Source organism: Tympanuchus pallidicinctus, unplaced genomic scaffold (genome assembly GCF_026119805.1).
Source record: "Tympanuchus pallidicinctus isolate F22 unplaced genomic scaffold, pur_lepc_1.0 scaffold22, whole genome shotgun sequence".
NCBI lineage: Eukaryota > Metazoa > Chordata > Aves > Galliformes > Phasianidae > Tympanuchus > Tympanuchus pallidicinctus.
This window is the reverse complement of record NW_026294739.1, coordinates 14,614,570-14,631,626: the sequence shown is the minus strand read 5'-3', so window position 1 is coordinate 14,631,626 and position 17,057 is coordinate 14,614,570. Positions and strand designations below refer to the sequence as shown.

At 45.8% G+C, this 17,057-nt stretch overlaps 1 protein-coding gene across 1 annotated transcript in view; it reads left to right on the top strand.

The window, feature by feature from the left end:
- Positions 1-16,159, top strand: part of PDE6D (phosphodiesterase 6D) — a 30,203-nt gene extending 14,044 nt beyond the window's left edge. The window contains exons 2-5 of the mRNA XM_052686948.1: positions 10,737-10,825; positions 12,657-12,782; positions 13,580-13,685; positions 15,543-16,159. Of these exons, the coding sequence (XP_052542908.1) occupies positions 10,737-10,825; positions 12,657-12,782; positions 13,580-13,685; positions 15,543-15,624 (403 nt within the window). The 3' untranslated portion in view covers positions 15,625-16,159. The remainder of the gene's footprint in view (positions 1-10,736; positions 10,826-12,656; positions 12,783-13,579; positions 13,686-15,542) is intronic.
- The last annotated feature ends 898 nt before the right edge of the window (positions 16,160-17,057 follow it).

Below are 17,057 nucleotides of genomic sequence, written 5' to 3'. Positions count from 1 at the left end.
TCTCGTAGTGAACAGTGTATTTATTGGGCTTTATGAAAATGAAAAACAACCCCCTTGTTCCCTAGCTTGTGGTCTCAATGCCAGCTAGGCAGAATTAAGTCCACCACTAAATTCCTATCTCCCAGGAATGTAAGAAACCTCAGGGAAAATCTTTTATATAGAGATAAAGAGATATGTTTTCAAAAGGAAAATCTGATTGTTTTCTTGTAAATACCTGCTCATAACAGCAGTCTAATATTAGTGTAAGATTTACATTATCCAGTCATTGAAATGCCAGATCTTTATGGCAAGGCAGCGCAGATTTTGAGTACAGTCTCAGGCACTTGCTTTCTCACTGTGTGATGTTGTTTAATCTCCCTGACCAGGATAGGGGAAGTGGTGATCTCCTCACTGAAGACGTCACACTGAGAAGATTGTACTAGAGAAATAAATAGAACAAGTGTTGGAAAGCCGAGCAGCTCATCTAGGCTGAACTAAAATGCACTCTGCGCCAACAGGTGGAATTCCCCATGGCTTTGTTTCTGCTAACTCCAAGTAAGGTTCAGTCTCCCTTTTGCAGTGTTTGTAGCTGGTCCATGTCAGGCTCATCTAAGTGCACATCTCATTTCCTGAAATGGTGTTTTACCTTTCTCTTCAACTGAGTAATCAGTTTGTTTTTCCAGAAGTTACTCCTCTGGTAGAGTAGATGAGGGCGATGGCTTCTCCCAAAGCACAAAGAAGAGGCTCAGAATGTCAAGTGAGGTCCAGCATTCTGAGGTCTGATAGACATGTGCTGGCTCTGCCTGGCTGTCATTAGCCTGTATTCCTGGCCTGTGGTGCTGAGGTGCGGTGCTAAAATACAGGAGTACTTCTGGTAGCCAGACCCGGGCTGATGATCCCTGCTGTGCAGTCACAGCGTGTGCCTGTGCTGATAGATGTGCTGTTTCTCTCTAAAATTGGCCTTTGTGGAGCAATCTCATCTGACAGAGTTAACAAACGTTCAGATGTCCTTCACTATGGAGGAAATTCATCAAGGTGGATATACATCTTCCTGCATGGGCATTTGTGAATGGAAGACAGCCTTGTATTTAGAAGCTCGGCTTCAGGTAGATGGCTGCGATTTGGAAGATTTCCCACTAAAACATTGAGCTAGATGTGCTAGCAGATTTTATAAAAGCATTACCACTGTGAGTAAAAAAAAATGAGTTCCAAATCCTTGCCCAATCCCAGCTGGAACTACTGGAAACTTTTTCAAGCAACATTCAGTTAGGAAAAGCTTGCTTCTGGAACATTTTGCCTGTTTTGCAGAGGCGTTGTATTCTAGGACTGCTCTGCCCCAGGAGGCTCTGGAAAAAGGTAATGAAAAAAAAGAAAACAAGGAAGAAAGAAAACTGGCTGCTCCTATTCAAGGAAACTGACACTGAGAGCTCCAATAGAGTTACAGTGATATCAGGCTGTTTGGAATTAATATCAGTTCAGCTCATTGGAGCCTTTTGGACTGCAGTCCCCAAATGTCGTTCTGTAGAAAATGGATGGTTGCTGGGTACAAAATGGTGTGTGCCTGTCTGTGCCAGAAAGGAACAGTCACAGCGTTTGTCCTAAAACTGACCTTCCAGATTTAGTGCTGACTACATTTTGCAAAATTATTGCTGCAGTTTCTGGAGCTAGCAGTTTTGAGAACAGCCTGAATACATGAAAACGTGCTGTGTCTTCATTCATTCATTGGGCTCCCTTTTACACCTAATGATATCCTGTGCAAGGAAGCCTGGTCCATAAAGATGTGTTAGGAACTGCATGTCAGTGTCATTCTAATTTTTTTAGTGGAGAAGTCACTTTTTTACCTTAGCTCATTGCTTGTCTTAAATGAACAAAGAAACGACCTATGAGTTTAAATATGGCCCATATGTGGACTTCACAGAAGCACTTCACTTCAAAATTTGCTTGAGCATCCAAACTTAAGGAAATAGAAAAGGAAATAAAGCATTTTCACAGGAACTCCATCTGAACAAAGTGAACAAAGAAAGAAACAAATACAGTATTTTTCTCAGTAACTCTCCTATATTTCAGGTGCTTTTATGTTGTCTGAATGAACATTGTATGTTGTTGATAAGTTTCATAGGTTTGCTCGTTCTTCTGGCTGGAAGCATTTTGCTGCTATTCACAGAGCTAACACACATCTGTTTTTTTTTGCCCTGCCATTTTAGACACTAAGAAGTACTTCTAATTCTGTAACCAGTCATCTTTATTTCCTTCCTGCTCCCCACTTCCATTAGCGATGCTTGGCAGTGACTCAGAGCTGCTCTGCTTTCTAGTTAGGGTGAACAAGAAACCACCAAAAGCAAGAAAACGTGGAGTGAAGGGAACCACTGGCACCCACTGCAGTGTGACTGCAGCAGTCTGCTTCTGCACAGTCCTTCCAAGCCAGAGTAAGAATTTCCATTGGGCAGAGAGCACAGCTCCTGGCTGCCTAAAGAGAGAAGCAGGCTTCTATTGAAGCATGAGACTTGAAGCCAAACACCTCTGGAGACAGAGTCATGGAATCCCAGAATGGAAGGGACCTTAAAGATCATGGAGCTCCAGCCCCCTGCTGTGGGCAGGGTTGCCAGCCGCTCGTTCAGACAGCAGTTTCCAGTCTGCAGACCTGTTCTTAGAAACACCTGATGTGTTATTGCATCCAGTAAGTGACATGTGCTTCTAAATTATGTGAATCTAATAAATCTGTGGATTTTAAGTAGCTTTTTTGGAACTCAGTGGGCTGCTGTGATAGAGAGCTGTGCTGGAAGAGGTGAAGGAGAAAAAAAGAGAAACTTCAACGGGGGAAAAAGCTCGTAGATAGAACATTACTGCTGGCAGTTGGAAGTCATCTGGGCTTTTTGTGTTGTCAGTTGCTTATTTTACCAGGGGAACACTTTCAGACCGAGATGCTGCTTGGAGTTCAGAGGATAGATAAACCAAACAGCAGGGGAGCCCGCTGGTGCTCAGCTGCACCATTTTCAATAAACATCACTCAGTGGAGAAATTATTGCAGAGGCCTTCGAGGAATAAAGGCATTGACTGGCCACAAACCGTGCTGTATAGAACTGCCTTTTTAAAGCCTTTCAGGATCTTTTTTCCACACTTTACACAAGGCTACAGATCTTTCAAAGGAAACTGTGTGAGGACAGCAGTTAAGCAGCCATGCTTATCCCATTTAAATACTTGGTCAGAGAAGCCTCTGTTTCTCTACTCAGGTCTGTGCCCTGCATGGAGGAATGTGAAGGTCCTTATAGACTGACACAAAATCAAACCAAGCTTTCTTTTCTAAGCAAACTAACATCATGTGGATTTTGAATCAGTCAAATAATGATGCAAATTAAAAGGCACATTGAGGTTCAAAATACCAGTAAAGCTAATTTCATTGTGTGACCATCAGGACATCCGGAGTGTGAAGAACAGCAGGCCACACCGATGTGCAGGGCAGTGCATTCCTCTGGTTGCAGCCTCATCTACCAGAGTGAAGCTGTTCACCAGAAACCCTTGATAAGTTATTTCCATGAAACTCCCTCTGGTTCACTTACTGCTGAGAACCTTGAAGTGTAATCATCGTAGTTCCATTGTGTTGAGGAGATTGACTGTTGTAAAGCAGCTGAGACAAAATGCAGTTGTTCCAGTCACTGAATCACCATACAGAGCTCACTTGCATGGAGAATGGTGTGATGCGCTAGAATTGAAGAGCAGGTGAGCTGAACTGCACACTCTTTATTCCAAATTGTTTTGGGGTTTAGAGCATTTAACTTAATTTTAAGCATTCTGGATTAAAACCAAACAAAAAAAACCTTCTATCTAGGCAGATCTGAATTGCAGGAATGATCTTTTATTTGCCTCTCCTTGGGGTGGCTTCTCAGGCTGCCCTGTGTGCTGCCACACCTTTCTATAGGTGGGGCATCTTCTGCACGGTGGTCCCAGGGCTGTAATTAGTCTTTAATTGCATTTTTAGTTCTGCACGTTCTCTCTCTTAGCTACATTTGGTTTTATTCTTGCTGTTGAGCAATGAGGAAACTGCCTTAAAATTGCCTTATGGATTTTAAAGGTCACATTCTTTTCTCGGATGAATACATCGTTCCCATTGATTCACCTGCTGTTTCTGCAAACTCCAAGTATTACTGATGACATTAATTATGTTAATATTCAGAGCTTTCTTAGCGTGAGCTCAGGCTTTTCTTACATGCTAATTTCAAGATCCATTTAAAATGGAAGGAAGGTGGGGAGGAGCAGTGTTACTGCACTGGGAATGAGAAAATAATTTTCTTTGTGCAGGTCATGCTTATGAGATGGTCCTGCAAACAATGATGAGTTTTTCTATGTTATTGATTGTTTTATTACCTAGGATGCAAAGCGATCTCCAGATGTGGTCTCACATTATTCTTCCTGCTGAGGCACTGCTATAATGGAATTCTATCAAGCCTGTTCAGAGAAGCCAAAGAGAAGCCTAAAAGACACAGGCAACAAAAAGCAGCAGAAAGGCACTGCATTGCTTCAGCTCACTTTTACTGTGCTGCTGTTATCTGGGCCTTGGAGCTGTGCTAGCACCTGGTTCTACAGGAAACAAAACCCATTTCTAGCAGTCACAGAGCTGACACACCAAGCAGCTTGCTCCTTCCAACAGGAGAACCAGTCCCATGAGATTCACTGTGGGGTTATTCCCTCTTGAAACAGCACTTAGCTCCTTGCTCATGAGTGCTTTTTTTTTTTCCTTTAGAGTTTGAGATCTCAAAGCCTACCTGTTTTCTTTTGGAGTTTAGGAGTGGTTTGCCTTCAGGCTGAGCTTCAACTCAGTGTGTCTGTAACTCTACACTTAAATGTGAGCATCTGTTTCTTGTTCTTTTGGTTTGAAGAAGAGGAAACGTCAGTGAAGTGGAAGGCTGGCTTGGTGTGCAATATTGCTGTTTCTGAAGAAACAAAACGTGTTCTCCCTCTGGGTGTTCTCACCTGCCCATGCTGGACACTTTCTTCTCAGAGTTCCTAAATTGATTCTGATTCCTTTTGTTAGGACATGTGAATACGTCCAACAGTAAACAGGAGTGAACATGAGATGTGAGCCAACTGCGAGCAAACCCTGCGCCTTCTGTGCTGCGAGGTGTCACTGGGGTGCTGTGGAGTAGAGATGACTGTTGTCCATTTGGATGAAAACAGTGAATAATAATTGTCTTACTGGACCAGAGTTGTTTGTAAGGCACAGATGTTAAACGGGATAATCCACATACATGTTTTATTGGCAAACGTTGCACATGATTTTGCTGCATTTCCAGGGTAGGCGGAATGAAATGGCTGTGTGTGTCTCCCATTTAATAGCACTGCAGCTGATCTGACTGCAGACTGATCTATGCTGCATTTGTAGGTATTGACAGCGTGCCGCAACACAAACCTCCTAATATATATTATCTCAGCAGCACTCAAATAGAAAACACGTCCAGGCTGGGGACATGGCTCATCTGCAGGGATGGTACCCACGTGCAGAGTGTCTCTGTCAAGTTCTTACAGGAAGAGTGTGACATGTGGCAGTGAATACTGTTGCCTAACAGCAGGACCAACCTGACTGCCTTATAGGACCGTTTCTGCCAAGTGATCTGAGATCTGTTGAATATAATAGGATGTCACAGTATTCTGCACTATTAGCACAATTTTCTATTAAAATTAATGTAAGGTTGAGTAATGTGTACGAGTGTCTTTCCAAGTAGAGGCCAAGCACAGCTTTATCCAGGACCATCTGATATTGGATGAAAACATGTTGTGAAGATACAGGAGGCATATAGACAGCATCTGCAAGCAAAGATGGAAGAGGGAATCCAGCAAAAAGGGAGGAGTAGCACAAAGTACACTTAGTATATGATACTGTGTTGATTTTTTGTTGTTGTTACAACGCTGCAGCTGTTAAGTATATCCCCTGATAACATAATTTGCTGAGATAACTGTGTTGCTGGGGATTTTTGCTGCATTTTGTCATTAATCAGTGGCTCTGCCTGGCTTCTGGTGCACAGCAATTTGTTCTGCGCAGGAGACTTTAGAAGCAGCCTCTGGTTCAGTGAGTACTGGAGTGCCAGGAGTGCTTTGAAGGGATAATTGCCTTCCTCCCATCTGAGGATTTAATGGAGCACCTTTCCAGTCCCCAGCACCTGCATCTTCTGGAGAAGCACAGTAACCCCCATCTTGTGTGTCCCTCCTGGAAGGCTGGTGCATGAAAAATACCTGGGGGAGCTGTTGTGAGCACCATCCGACTCACCTGGAACTGAGGGGATGCTGCTGCTGTCTAAAAGCAGGAGGGGTGACAGTGCTGTGCCCCAGGGCTCGGGCAGTGTTGAGGAATGTGATTTGTTTGAGCCCTTCTGTTACTAGATGGAGTGGAGGGGCACCCGTTTGCTTCCTTCACATATGGTTTTACACTGAATTTCAGCCTTACCCTCAGAGGAGAGACTCCTGTTCTCTTAGCACGTTGCCAACATTTACACTTGTGGTTTATTAAACACTAAAGACATCTGCTTTTCTTCTGTGTGCAGTGAACTTTAAGTCCTGATTCCGCAGGGTATGTATGCACATGCTTAAACGTAAGCACACAATTAAGAGTTCTCTGAAAGAAGGATTTGGGAATTGTAATAAAAAGTGAGATTAGAGACCGTTAAGATTAGAGGACTAATGGCATCAGTGGAGTAGAAGCACAAGGATGTTCAGGTGGTCTGCTCTGTAATCCTCGCGTTTTGGTAGTTGTAGGTTGCATACTTTGTTTCGGTCCTTACTCCTCAGACTGGATTGAAACCTCTGAGTAAAGAGAATTCTTCTGGGAAAATGCAGCTGATAAAAATGCAAGCCCTAAAGGCTGATCCTCACTTATCTGTAGCATTCTTGAAAAGCAGCACGCTCTCCCACGCTAGGCAGTGTGTGGCTGTAGCTGTTCTGCACAGCAGCGTGAAACCAGGAGTGAAGGTTGAGCAGTTTGGATCTGAAGCTCCTCTGGGTCTGCAACAGAGGTGTAAGTCTGAATGGTTTGGGGCTTTCAGCTCTGCCTTCTCTTTGTCTTTTTGTCCTGTAGGACAGTCATTATTTCCAGTTGATTGTTGAGATCCCGTTTGCACCTGGCATGCAGTGAACTGTTCTTGATGCTGCATTTCTTGTACCAAAAAGAACTGGCAAAGGTGATGAAAGACCTCATCCAGGGGCGGTTATGAACATTAAGCTTGCTTTTATTATGAGAGATAAGAGTGCAGCAGCTCCAAAGGTTTCAGAATGGTGTAGACAGCAAGGAACAGAATGAAAAATAGACCGGTTTGTAATGGGAGAAATGAGACCCACTGTTCTCTGCAGCCTTTCAGATAGTCACAAAGTGCTCAACATTACAGCATATAAATAATAATCTGGGAGATTGGGCCAGAACTCCTTTAACTCCGTATTTCTTTAATAATTAATTTTGCTTATACTCATCCCCTTCCTTCAAGGGGATTCTTAATTACCAGTGTGGTAATGCATGGGAATCTTTGCAATGCTAAAACGTTTAAAGATAAGTATGTATATTTTGACTTGTTTGAAGGAAACGATGTCTGTGACAGATAGGAAAGGGAAGGAATTTCTGCTCTGAGATCAGAGGCATTCAAGGCAACAGAAATTGCATTTAGAAATGCACGAACCATTTCCCTTCATCAGGCTAAGCAAAGTAGGTCTGTGAGGAAGTTAATTCATGTCAAGTATATAAAGCAAGTCAAATTCCAGCTACTACAAAGCTTTTATGTAAGACTTTGCTGACCCAATAGGTGGTGGAATATAAATAGACCAACAGTACTCCCTTCCTTCAGCTGTTCTACCTAATCCTTCCTTGTCTTCGGGATTGAAGAGCATTTGGTCTCCGGAGTCTTAAATCAGACGTTGTTTCCTACAAAAAATTGCCCAAAAGTCAGGAGAATGAACATGGAATGGCTGGGGAGCGTTCTTGTGATTTCAGAATAAGGAACAGAATTAAGGATATACTACAGCTCTTCCTTTTTTTCTTCAATACACCTAAAGTTCACAAAGCTGGACCTGCGTGGCCCTGCAGTTGCTCTCTGTAGCTGCTCCCGCCAGGTGGCTTGGCACGAGCCTCTCCAAAAAGAGCAGCTGTGTTCAACCTGCATCCTTTGCCCTCCCCTTTCCAGCAGTACTGCAGACGCCCTTTCGCCCTGCCCGCAGGTCTGTGCTGCAGCCCTGAAGGTGGAGTGCTTTTTATTTTTAGTCACAACATCTCTCACGCTGGGACCGAGGAATCTTAAACCAATTAAACACATTAGAAGATAACTGTGTGTGTGGGTTTGCTTCAAGATCTCCATTTTCTTCGCTCTGGGCTGTGTCCCAGCACCAGCCTTTCTGTCCGAGCTGACAGAAATAGTGTGATAAGCTGCTAGCTAGGTAAGCAGCACAGCTGCAGCTTTGTCAGGTGTTCTTTTGCCAAAAAATCACTTGTGATGAGTTTTGCCTTTTTTTTTTTTTTTTTTTAAATTCCATTGCAGCTAAGTTTTGTAAATGATTTCAGTTTTGACTTAGGAAATTGTCTGCAGGTTTCTGTTTCTTTTAAAAGATTTATTTTTTTGTAAAGAGTGAATCTCCTGCACTTGAAGCTCATTTTGCAGTAGAAGAGTATTGTGTGTGTGTTTGAGATGTGATGATCTTTTCTTCCCTTTTAATGATGTTGAGTTACAGGGAAAAAAGAACTGGCTGAATGTATCAGAGAAGGCTCCGGGGAGACCTTGCTGCAGCCTTCCAGTCCTTGAGGGAGTTTATCAGCAGAAGGAAGAGCAACGTTTTACATGGCCTGATGGTGGCAGGACAAGGGGGAATGGCTTTAATCTCAAAGAGGGAAGATTTCAGTTAGATGTAAGGAGGAAATTCTTTACTCAGAGGACAGTGAGGTGCTGGTGCTGCTGCCCAGATCCGTGGTTCCCCAGCCTTGGAGGTGCTCAGGGCCAGGTTGGAGGGGGCTTTGGCAACCTGGACTAATGAGAGCCCACATAGGGAGTAGGAACTGGGTGGTCCTTGAGGTCTTTCCGAGCCCAAGCCCTTCTACAATCTGCTGCTCAGGTTGGCACTGTTCAGCCTACAGCCAGACCTGGGAGCTCCTACTTCCCACTGTTACTGATAGTTAACAAATAGCAAGGATATGCATCTGAAGGGGCTCATTTTTTAGATATAATGTAGGGTTTGAGTAATCAAGTGCCCAATTTACTGAATTACTGTACTGCTAATAATCAAGTCTTTTTACATCGCGGGGTGTTGTGAAGATAAATGAATCTGTCAGTGAGATGCTCAGGTTGTCTCGTTTGTTATTTTTCTCTCGTACGTGGCGTGTGATTGATGGCATACTGCTTTCTATGCAGATAGTTTCACCCTGGCTAGTTTTTGTGTTTGTGGGAAGATGCATCTGAAAATGGTGGCTTTTTTTTAATGTTTCTGATATCTTCAGTTACAGTTGAGGTGGTTCCTGCAGCTTGTGTTGGCTGGGGTCTTGGATTTTTCCAGCCAGCACCACACAACGTGCCCAGCCCCTCTGCAGGCTCTCCTGCCATGATACTGCTGCTCATTTTCTCTCTGACTTGCTGCCTACAGCACAGTCTCCCTTGCTTTGGTACCTGAGGAGGGATTTCAACTTGTTAGCTTTCTGCCAGGAGATGAGGGCAGCATGTAGGACTCTACAGGGATGATGCTTTCCACCTTCTCCTTGTTTTCCTGTAGATCAAATGGCAGATAGTAAATACATTTTTTGGAGCAATTCAGGCTACATATATGCACAGAGTGGGGGATGAAAGGTTGGAGAACAACGTTATCCTGAAACACAGAATTTGCAGAAGCATCTGTTTCTTCCCAGGGGTTCCAGAAAGAAAATCGATCAATATAAAGAATCTCTGTGAGCCTATCCAGAAACTGTGTGTTAGAGAATGAATTCAGTGCACAAATCTCACAGCTCCTCCCTGTGCCTCACTGAGGTGAGCAGCAGAGCAGGGGCTGTGACAGGGCCATAGGGCTGAGCGCCGTGTCCCTGTTCAGAAGAGCATTGCAGGTGTGCAGGCACCTTCCTTTGATGTGGAAATACCTGAGTGCTGTTACAGAGGAGATTTTTCCAGGGTAGGCTTAAGATGGTTGCTAATTATTCCTTTGAAAATGTGACTGTTTCATATTTCCCTGTACTTCAGTGCCTGATCCACTGATGCAGAGTGAAAAGTCTCTTTTCTCTTCACGCTCAGCGGCCGGAGAATTCCCACGAGTGCCAGTTACCAGGTCAACAGCAATAGAACAACCTTTGATATTCATATTTAGAAACTACAAAAGCTCAAGTGTGATCAGTGTTATTCTGTTCTTCTAATGTTATATAGGAAGCACTTCTTTTCTAGTATTTTTCAAATGCTGGAGAGGGGCATTTGTTTGTGTGGAATTACCTGTAATCGTTAGCAATGTTTGTGCCTCTCTGCACCACAGTGACATTGCTTCTATCCTTTGGAAGTGGCAAAAATTGATAACTGAGTTTAACAAGCTTCAGTCTGAGTGGAAACTGAATCTGTGCCTCAGCAGCTCTCATTGCATAATTTCTGGTCAAGAGTTGCTTGCATTCATTTGCTCCGTGACTTTTTTCCTTGGCCTCCTGCAAACCAGAGGACATTACTGAAACTCAGGTGCAGTAGCCTGTATTAGAGCTGCACCAAGAATTCCAGGTGCTTCTGCATTTGGGGACATAGGTACCTTGTTTTCCTTAATTGCTTCCCAACCAGAAACTGGATGAATCTTCGTGATGCAGAAACAGGGAAAATCCTCTGGCAAGGAACAGAAGATCTGTCTGTACCTGGAGTGGAGCACGAAGGTATGGCAGCACTGTGCATTTGGGGCTGGGTGCCACTGTGCCTCTGGGTCACCAGAACTGCTAGCGTGCTGTGCTTTGAAGGATATCTGGAACATGTGGAGAAGGATGGGAATGAATTGGTGTGTGGCAAAAGGGACAAGTTAAACAGTGTTAAGGCAGAACTTTGACTGATCAAAGAATGAGCAGCTCACCTCCATCAGAGGAGCTTGGGGAATTAATTAAAGCATATTCTGGCGTGAGATTAATGTCCATTGTACAAGGAATTGGTCAGACCTTACGTAGCCTGCAGTTCAGTCATCCATCTTCTAGGTAGGTGACTGCAAACTTGACGAGGTGCAGAGAACAGCTATTAGGAAAAGCCACTGGAAAGGTTAAGGGTGAGGGGATGGTTTTCCTTAGGAAAGGAGAGGGGAAAAGCCATTCCCAAATAGCTTAGCAAGGAAAGAAGGCTGAGATGGATAGAGGTACAAAGGTAAAACGAGTTTAAATAAGTAAGTGAAAATGTTCTGCTCGATGTCATAAACATCAATTAAGATCTCTTAGGTTGGGGCTTTAAAGACTACACAGACCTACTTTTGTTAAATTAACCTTTTCTTTTGTAGTTTTACAATAATAAAGCAAACCTGCTCACCAAGAAATGTAATTACTAAACTGCAGAACAGTTTAATATGTCGCTTTACACTTAACTGCAGAGGGCAGTTTGTTCACAACGGGCTGCAGTCTGTACCTGTGAGGGCAGTAAGGAATGGTGCCGTGCAGCTTTCCAGGCTGAACAAAAGACAACAAAAAATCAGAGTGCTTTTAAATTCAAAATTCTTCCTTGCACTTCCAGCTTCCTTTTTCATTTTCTTGTGCTGGCAAACCACGGGCTGTGGAGCTTCCCCTGGGATAGGATGGTAGCTCGCATTCCCTCACCCCTCCTGCTCTCTCGACTGGTCTCATACCAAGGTCCTACTCCATTAAGCTGTTTTACATTAGCTGGATTTGCCTGGGGTTTGATAGACTCTTACTTTTATTAAACAGCAGCCTGCTGTCTGCTCAGGAACATTTGGGTAGGTTTTCCATTTAGGAACAGTTTGGCATATAAAGTGTACACCAGCTGCATTCCTTCCCTGCTTTATTTCTAATAAATTTACATGAAAAAAACATTTTCTGACACACAGGAAGGATTATGTACAATCACACCACTTACATACAGTGGGCTTTGGAGATTTGTAATATATTCTCCTGATTTGGACCTTTCAGCAAATGAATATCTGCTGCAAAGCATCCCCTCTCTTACCCCTTTGCCTGTGAAAAAGCCATATGAAGTGCAGGTATGGTTTGCCACTGCTGTCAGTGTCTCGTCGCTGCAGAGCCCGGCTGTCTTGGGTCACTGATTACTTTCTCTCTTGAACTGTCTCTTAAATTCTGAAACAGACTTTCCTGCCTGTGGCTGGAGAAGCAGCTCTTTGTAGTTTGCTGGGGATGCGTGGTCTGAAAGGGAAGAAGTGAGAAAGACACTCAGTGTACAGGGCAGCCCCTGGGCTGCACACTTCCTAAAGCAGAAGCTCAAGCTGCATCTCATGTTTTGGCTTGAAGAAGTGTGTGTGTGAGCAGTAGAGTCCGAGAGCAGGGCAGTTCTCCTGGCTGTGGGCCAGGTACTTCACCCTTCTGCATCTCAGATTTCACTCCCACAAATGCAAAAGCAGAGCAGGGGGAGCCCTTTGTGTCTGTGTTTCTCCCGCTGCTGTGATCCTGCACCGCACCGATCAGTATTTCAGAGTGCACTGTGACAGCACCTGGCTTTGTTTTATCGTGTCCAAATAATGCTTGTTTATCTGTTCCACAGCTCGAGTTCCTAAAAAAATCCTGAAATGCAAAGCAGTGTCTCGGGAGTTAAACTTTTCCTCAGCAGAACAAATGGAAAAATTCCGACTGGAACAGAAAGTGTATTTCAAAGGGCAGTGTTTAGAAGGTGGGCATCTGCAGTGCGGGGAGGGATCCCAGGGTGGGGGATCAGAGGAGCTCAAGTGGGTCGAACGCAGACATTTTAATTTTTCTGAGTAACCCCGAAGCATTCATCCTCTCAGGACTAATGGGCCGCAGCATTAGGGATGGCATTTCATAAGTGTATTAACACTTTGTTATGTAAGCCAAAAATCTGGGTAATGACGCCGCGGGGCACAAATCCACCAGGCTGCCTGAGGCTGGGAACCAGGTTATTTCGGTGGCAGCCGTGGTGGGCACTCGTGCATCTTCCTCAGCAGCACCTCTTGCTGCCTGGGCTCAGGCTGCAGGCTGGGCCGCAGAAGCTCTGCTTTACTTTGGGGACAGCAGTGCCACTGCCTGTTGTCTGCGTGCCTCCACGCAGCACAGCTCCTCTCATCTCCCTCAGTGCAGCACCAGTCTTAATCTGGGAGGAGGAGGGGCAGATAGACATCGACCTCCTTGTCTTTGGGGTAATGCTTGGTCTGAAGGGATCTGGGGGACGGCTGCAAGAAGGGAATGTGGTTTCCCTGTTCCTCGATAGGTGTGATGGAATTTCCACTGAATGCCTTTATCATGTCTGTCAGCTATTACAGAAAGGAGTATCAGCAGTAAGAGGAGGGCAGGGTTTGGTGCAGCACCAAGTAATTTAAATGTAAAATGTTGGCAGTAGAGTTAGGATGGTTTAGGGAGTCCCCCAGCCTGTCAGGTGAAAGGCAAAAGAACCGTTTGTTATTTTGTTTGTAATTCTTTCCAATGCCTCTGAATCTTGTTTTTACTTTGCAGAATGGTTCTTTGAATTTGGTTTTGTGATTCCTAACTCCACAAACACTTGGCAGTCCTTGATAGAGGCAGCACCTGAATCACAGATGATGTCAGCTAACGTTTTAACGTGAGTGCCTTGGGCTTACGGAATCTGAGAGCAGCTGTGACATTTCCCTGGGGGCCACGGTGGGAATGGAGAGGGAGCTGCTACCAACTGAGTCACCCTCACTGCTGTTAGTCACTGAGAGACAAAAGGGGCTAAGCCAACCTCGTTACCTTTGGTCCCATAGGTCCAATCTGCATTAATATAGCAATAAAAGTGTGGAGAAACTGGAACCGATCCCTCATTAGAGCTGCTTTCATATTTTGAAAGGTGATCTGCAAAAGGGTTTTAAAGTGCTTTACAACTTAGTGCTCCTTACATCCACGTGGGCCCATAAAATAAAAAGCTGTTAGGGCCATTCTCAGACACAGCTATTGGTGAGTGAATGGGAGCTGCTCTAATGTCTGTTTCATCACTACCATTTTCCAGCCTTTGTGTCTTATACATCGGAGTATAAACCAGACATTTACTCACATGGAGTCGTATCAGGGGAGAAAACACCTTTCCTGCAGTCCATAATAGGACTCACACGCTTTCCTCATAAACACCCAGTCCTTGTCAGTCTGCACATCGACTTCTGAGTAGGTCAGAACAGCTCGTGCTGGGCTCTGCTCTGAGCGGGAACGGCAGGGCACAAGCTTTGTTTGGATGAAGGAAAAGGCTCCTAGAGGAAAGCCCCAGGGAAGCTGTAATCGCTGACAAAGGGCCTCCCTCCCTGCTGCTGCTGATGCGGTGCTGGATGGGTGCTGGCAAGCACACAAGGAGCAGATTGCCAGCAGAGACAGAAGGCTGTGGGAATCCTCGTGCCAACACGAGGCAGATAGGGAGCAGCTAGTCTCGCTGCAAGGTCACCGTGTCCTCTGGAAGACCTCCCTCTCCTGCATTTTCCCTCTCGTTCCATCTGGAGGAAAGCCAGTCACATAGAGAAGGCGCTGGGATGGGAACCACCAGCACTGCTTTCTATTTGCAGCACGTCCCACAGAGACAGCGGGCTCACGAGGCACCGTTAGCATTAGGTTGGTGCTTCCTGGCACTGCCTGCTCAGAAGTTTGTAGGTGCCACACATGCCCTTGGCTCACAGAACGGGTGGCTCCCGGTCTGTACAGGTGGCACCAGTTTAGGAATTGAGAAACATCAGACAGTTGGCACTGCCTGCCTCAGGACATCACGTCGTTTGCATGACTTTGAGTTCTGAGGGTCCAGTTCTCAACTGACACTGAGGGTTTTCCAGTGTCCTGTCCTTTCCCTGAGTCTGTCAGCTCACAGTGGGCAGTGTTTCTCTCCTCAAGTCGTTCTGCAAGAGAATAGTTGGCCCAAGCAGATCCAAACATGCTTTGTGGCCCAAAAAACTCAGCTTTGTTCTTTTTCAGCTGCTAAGACATGGAGGGCCCCTCTCCTCCCGATACTCCTGAAGACTCCGTGTTTGTCTCAAGTGCTTTTTGTCACACCCGAGTCTAAATTACCAGTGCAGTTTATGTAAACTGTGCTCATATGTTTGTGTTAAAGCATGTCTTGGGGGAAACGGCGTGTTAAGTTGGTTGTAGCCCCTTGCTCAGCACTAGAAGCCAGCGTATCAAAATGAAATTGCATTGCTTTTCAGATTCACTGAAGAGAAGGGGGCAGGAGGTAGCAGTGAGCCTGCGTGGGGCTGAGCCCAGGAGGGGGACAGCACTGCAGGGGTGGTGGGAGCTGCTCCACGTGGGAGTGAGGTGGGGAGATGCTTCAGCCCCAGTGAGCACAGGGCTGGGACGCAGCGCTGCCTGCACCTGGCTCTGAGCTCTTGCTGGTGGAGCAGGGGCAGACATCAGCACAGAAAGGAGCAGTTGGTTTCTGCTGTGCATTCTTCTAACGCCTCTTCTTTCTCCTCTTTTCCCTCCGCAGTGGTAATGTTATTATAGAAACCAAATTCTATGACGACGACCTTCTTGTAAGCACTTCCAGAGTCAGACTTTTCTACGTTTGAGATGGGGCTTTTTGGAGCTGTTTTAGTTTTCCTCCATGCAGTTCTTGGTGCAGAACCTCCTGACTATCCAGTGGAAGACACTCCTGTAGGCGGTGACCCTGGGAACCACCTCTGCGTGGGTTGTGACCTTTGCCCATCGGTTGTTTTGCTTTCTTCTCTGACCAGACCCGACCAAACCCTCAGAGACAGCTCCATCTGCTCAGCGCTGCGTTGGGGAACAGAGGCTGTCTCTGAAAATGGGCCAACGGTGGTCATGCAGAACCAATACTGTAAATTATGTTAGTTTCCTCCTTTGTACTTCTATGGATCCTGTTAGAAAACTTCCCATTCCACTCACACCACACTCAGTGCGTTTCCTTTTTGAGGGGATTAAGTTCACCTTTTCATTTTCTCATGTTGTAGGTTTTTCTCCTTTCACTGGATTTCTGTGTAACTGGTCCACGCTTCCTCTAACCCTGAACTTGTAAAATAGACTGTGATATTACCTAATGTAATTAAAACAAATTTCTCAATTAAAACATTCCTACCGTCCAAAGCAGGGAAGCGGCGCTGATTCTGTGTTCTTTCTGTTACAGCAGTGCCTGGCAGCACACGCTGCGACCACTCACCAGCAGCAGAACGGGGCTCTGCAGTTCTGACTGGTGGGCAGAGTTCATCTGCAGCCTGTGCTGACAGACACCACTTTGTGATCAGTCGATGCCTTGCTCGGCCCAGCCTGTGCTCAGGCTTGAGATTTGCAGGAGAGATGCAGGGACTCGATCCCAAATTCAGCCTGTGGGTGGGAGGTAAAAGCCCAGTTCTTCTCCTGCCTGAGTTGAAGTGGGGTCAGCAATCGCTATGAGAAGAGCATTATTGCTGGTACGTAGCAGCTCTCGTGACGCCTCCCTGAGGGGTGACATCCCGCTGCCGAAGAGGAGAGGCAAAAGGGCTCAAAATAATAAAAACGCGTTAGTGAAAGGTTGTGAGCGCGTTCCTCCGAGTGCCATCCTGCTGTCATCCAGTGCTGCAGCACTGCCGCCCTCCAGTGGCTCCGTGGGAAGCAGCTCGCGGCTGCTGCTGCCCTGCCACCAGCCCATCCCTCCTTCCCAGTGCCTCCCTCCCCTCTGCCCGTTCCTGGGACCTCAAATTGGCTGCAGAGGGAGACGTGGGATTGGAAGGGAGCAGAGCAGAGCTCTGGAATAGGCACGGAGAGGCCCACAGACCGGAGGGCATCCGCTGAGCTGCTGGGATGGGTTTTGGCCATCATGCTGTGAGCTGCAACCCAGAGCGTGGGCAACTGATGTCCTTTGTCCTCCCCAGCTCAGGGCAGCTGATGCCATCAGAGCATCGTGATGCTGTCCTTACCTGTGGGGACACCCCAAGCACAACCGTTGCTCACATCACCGCTGCCCGGTGACCCCTGTGTGAAGGGAAAGTGATGGAAAGTGACAGCG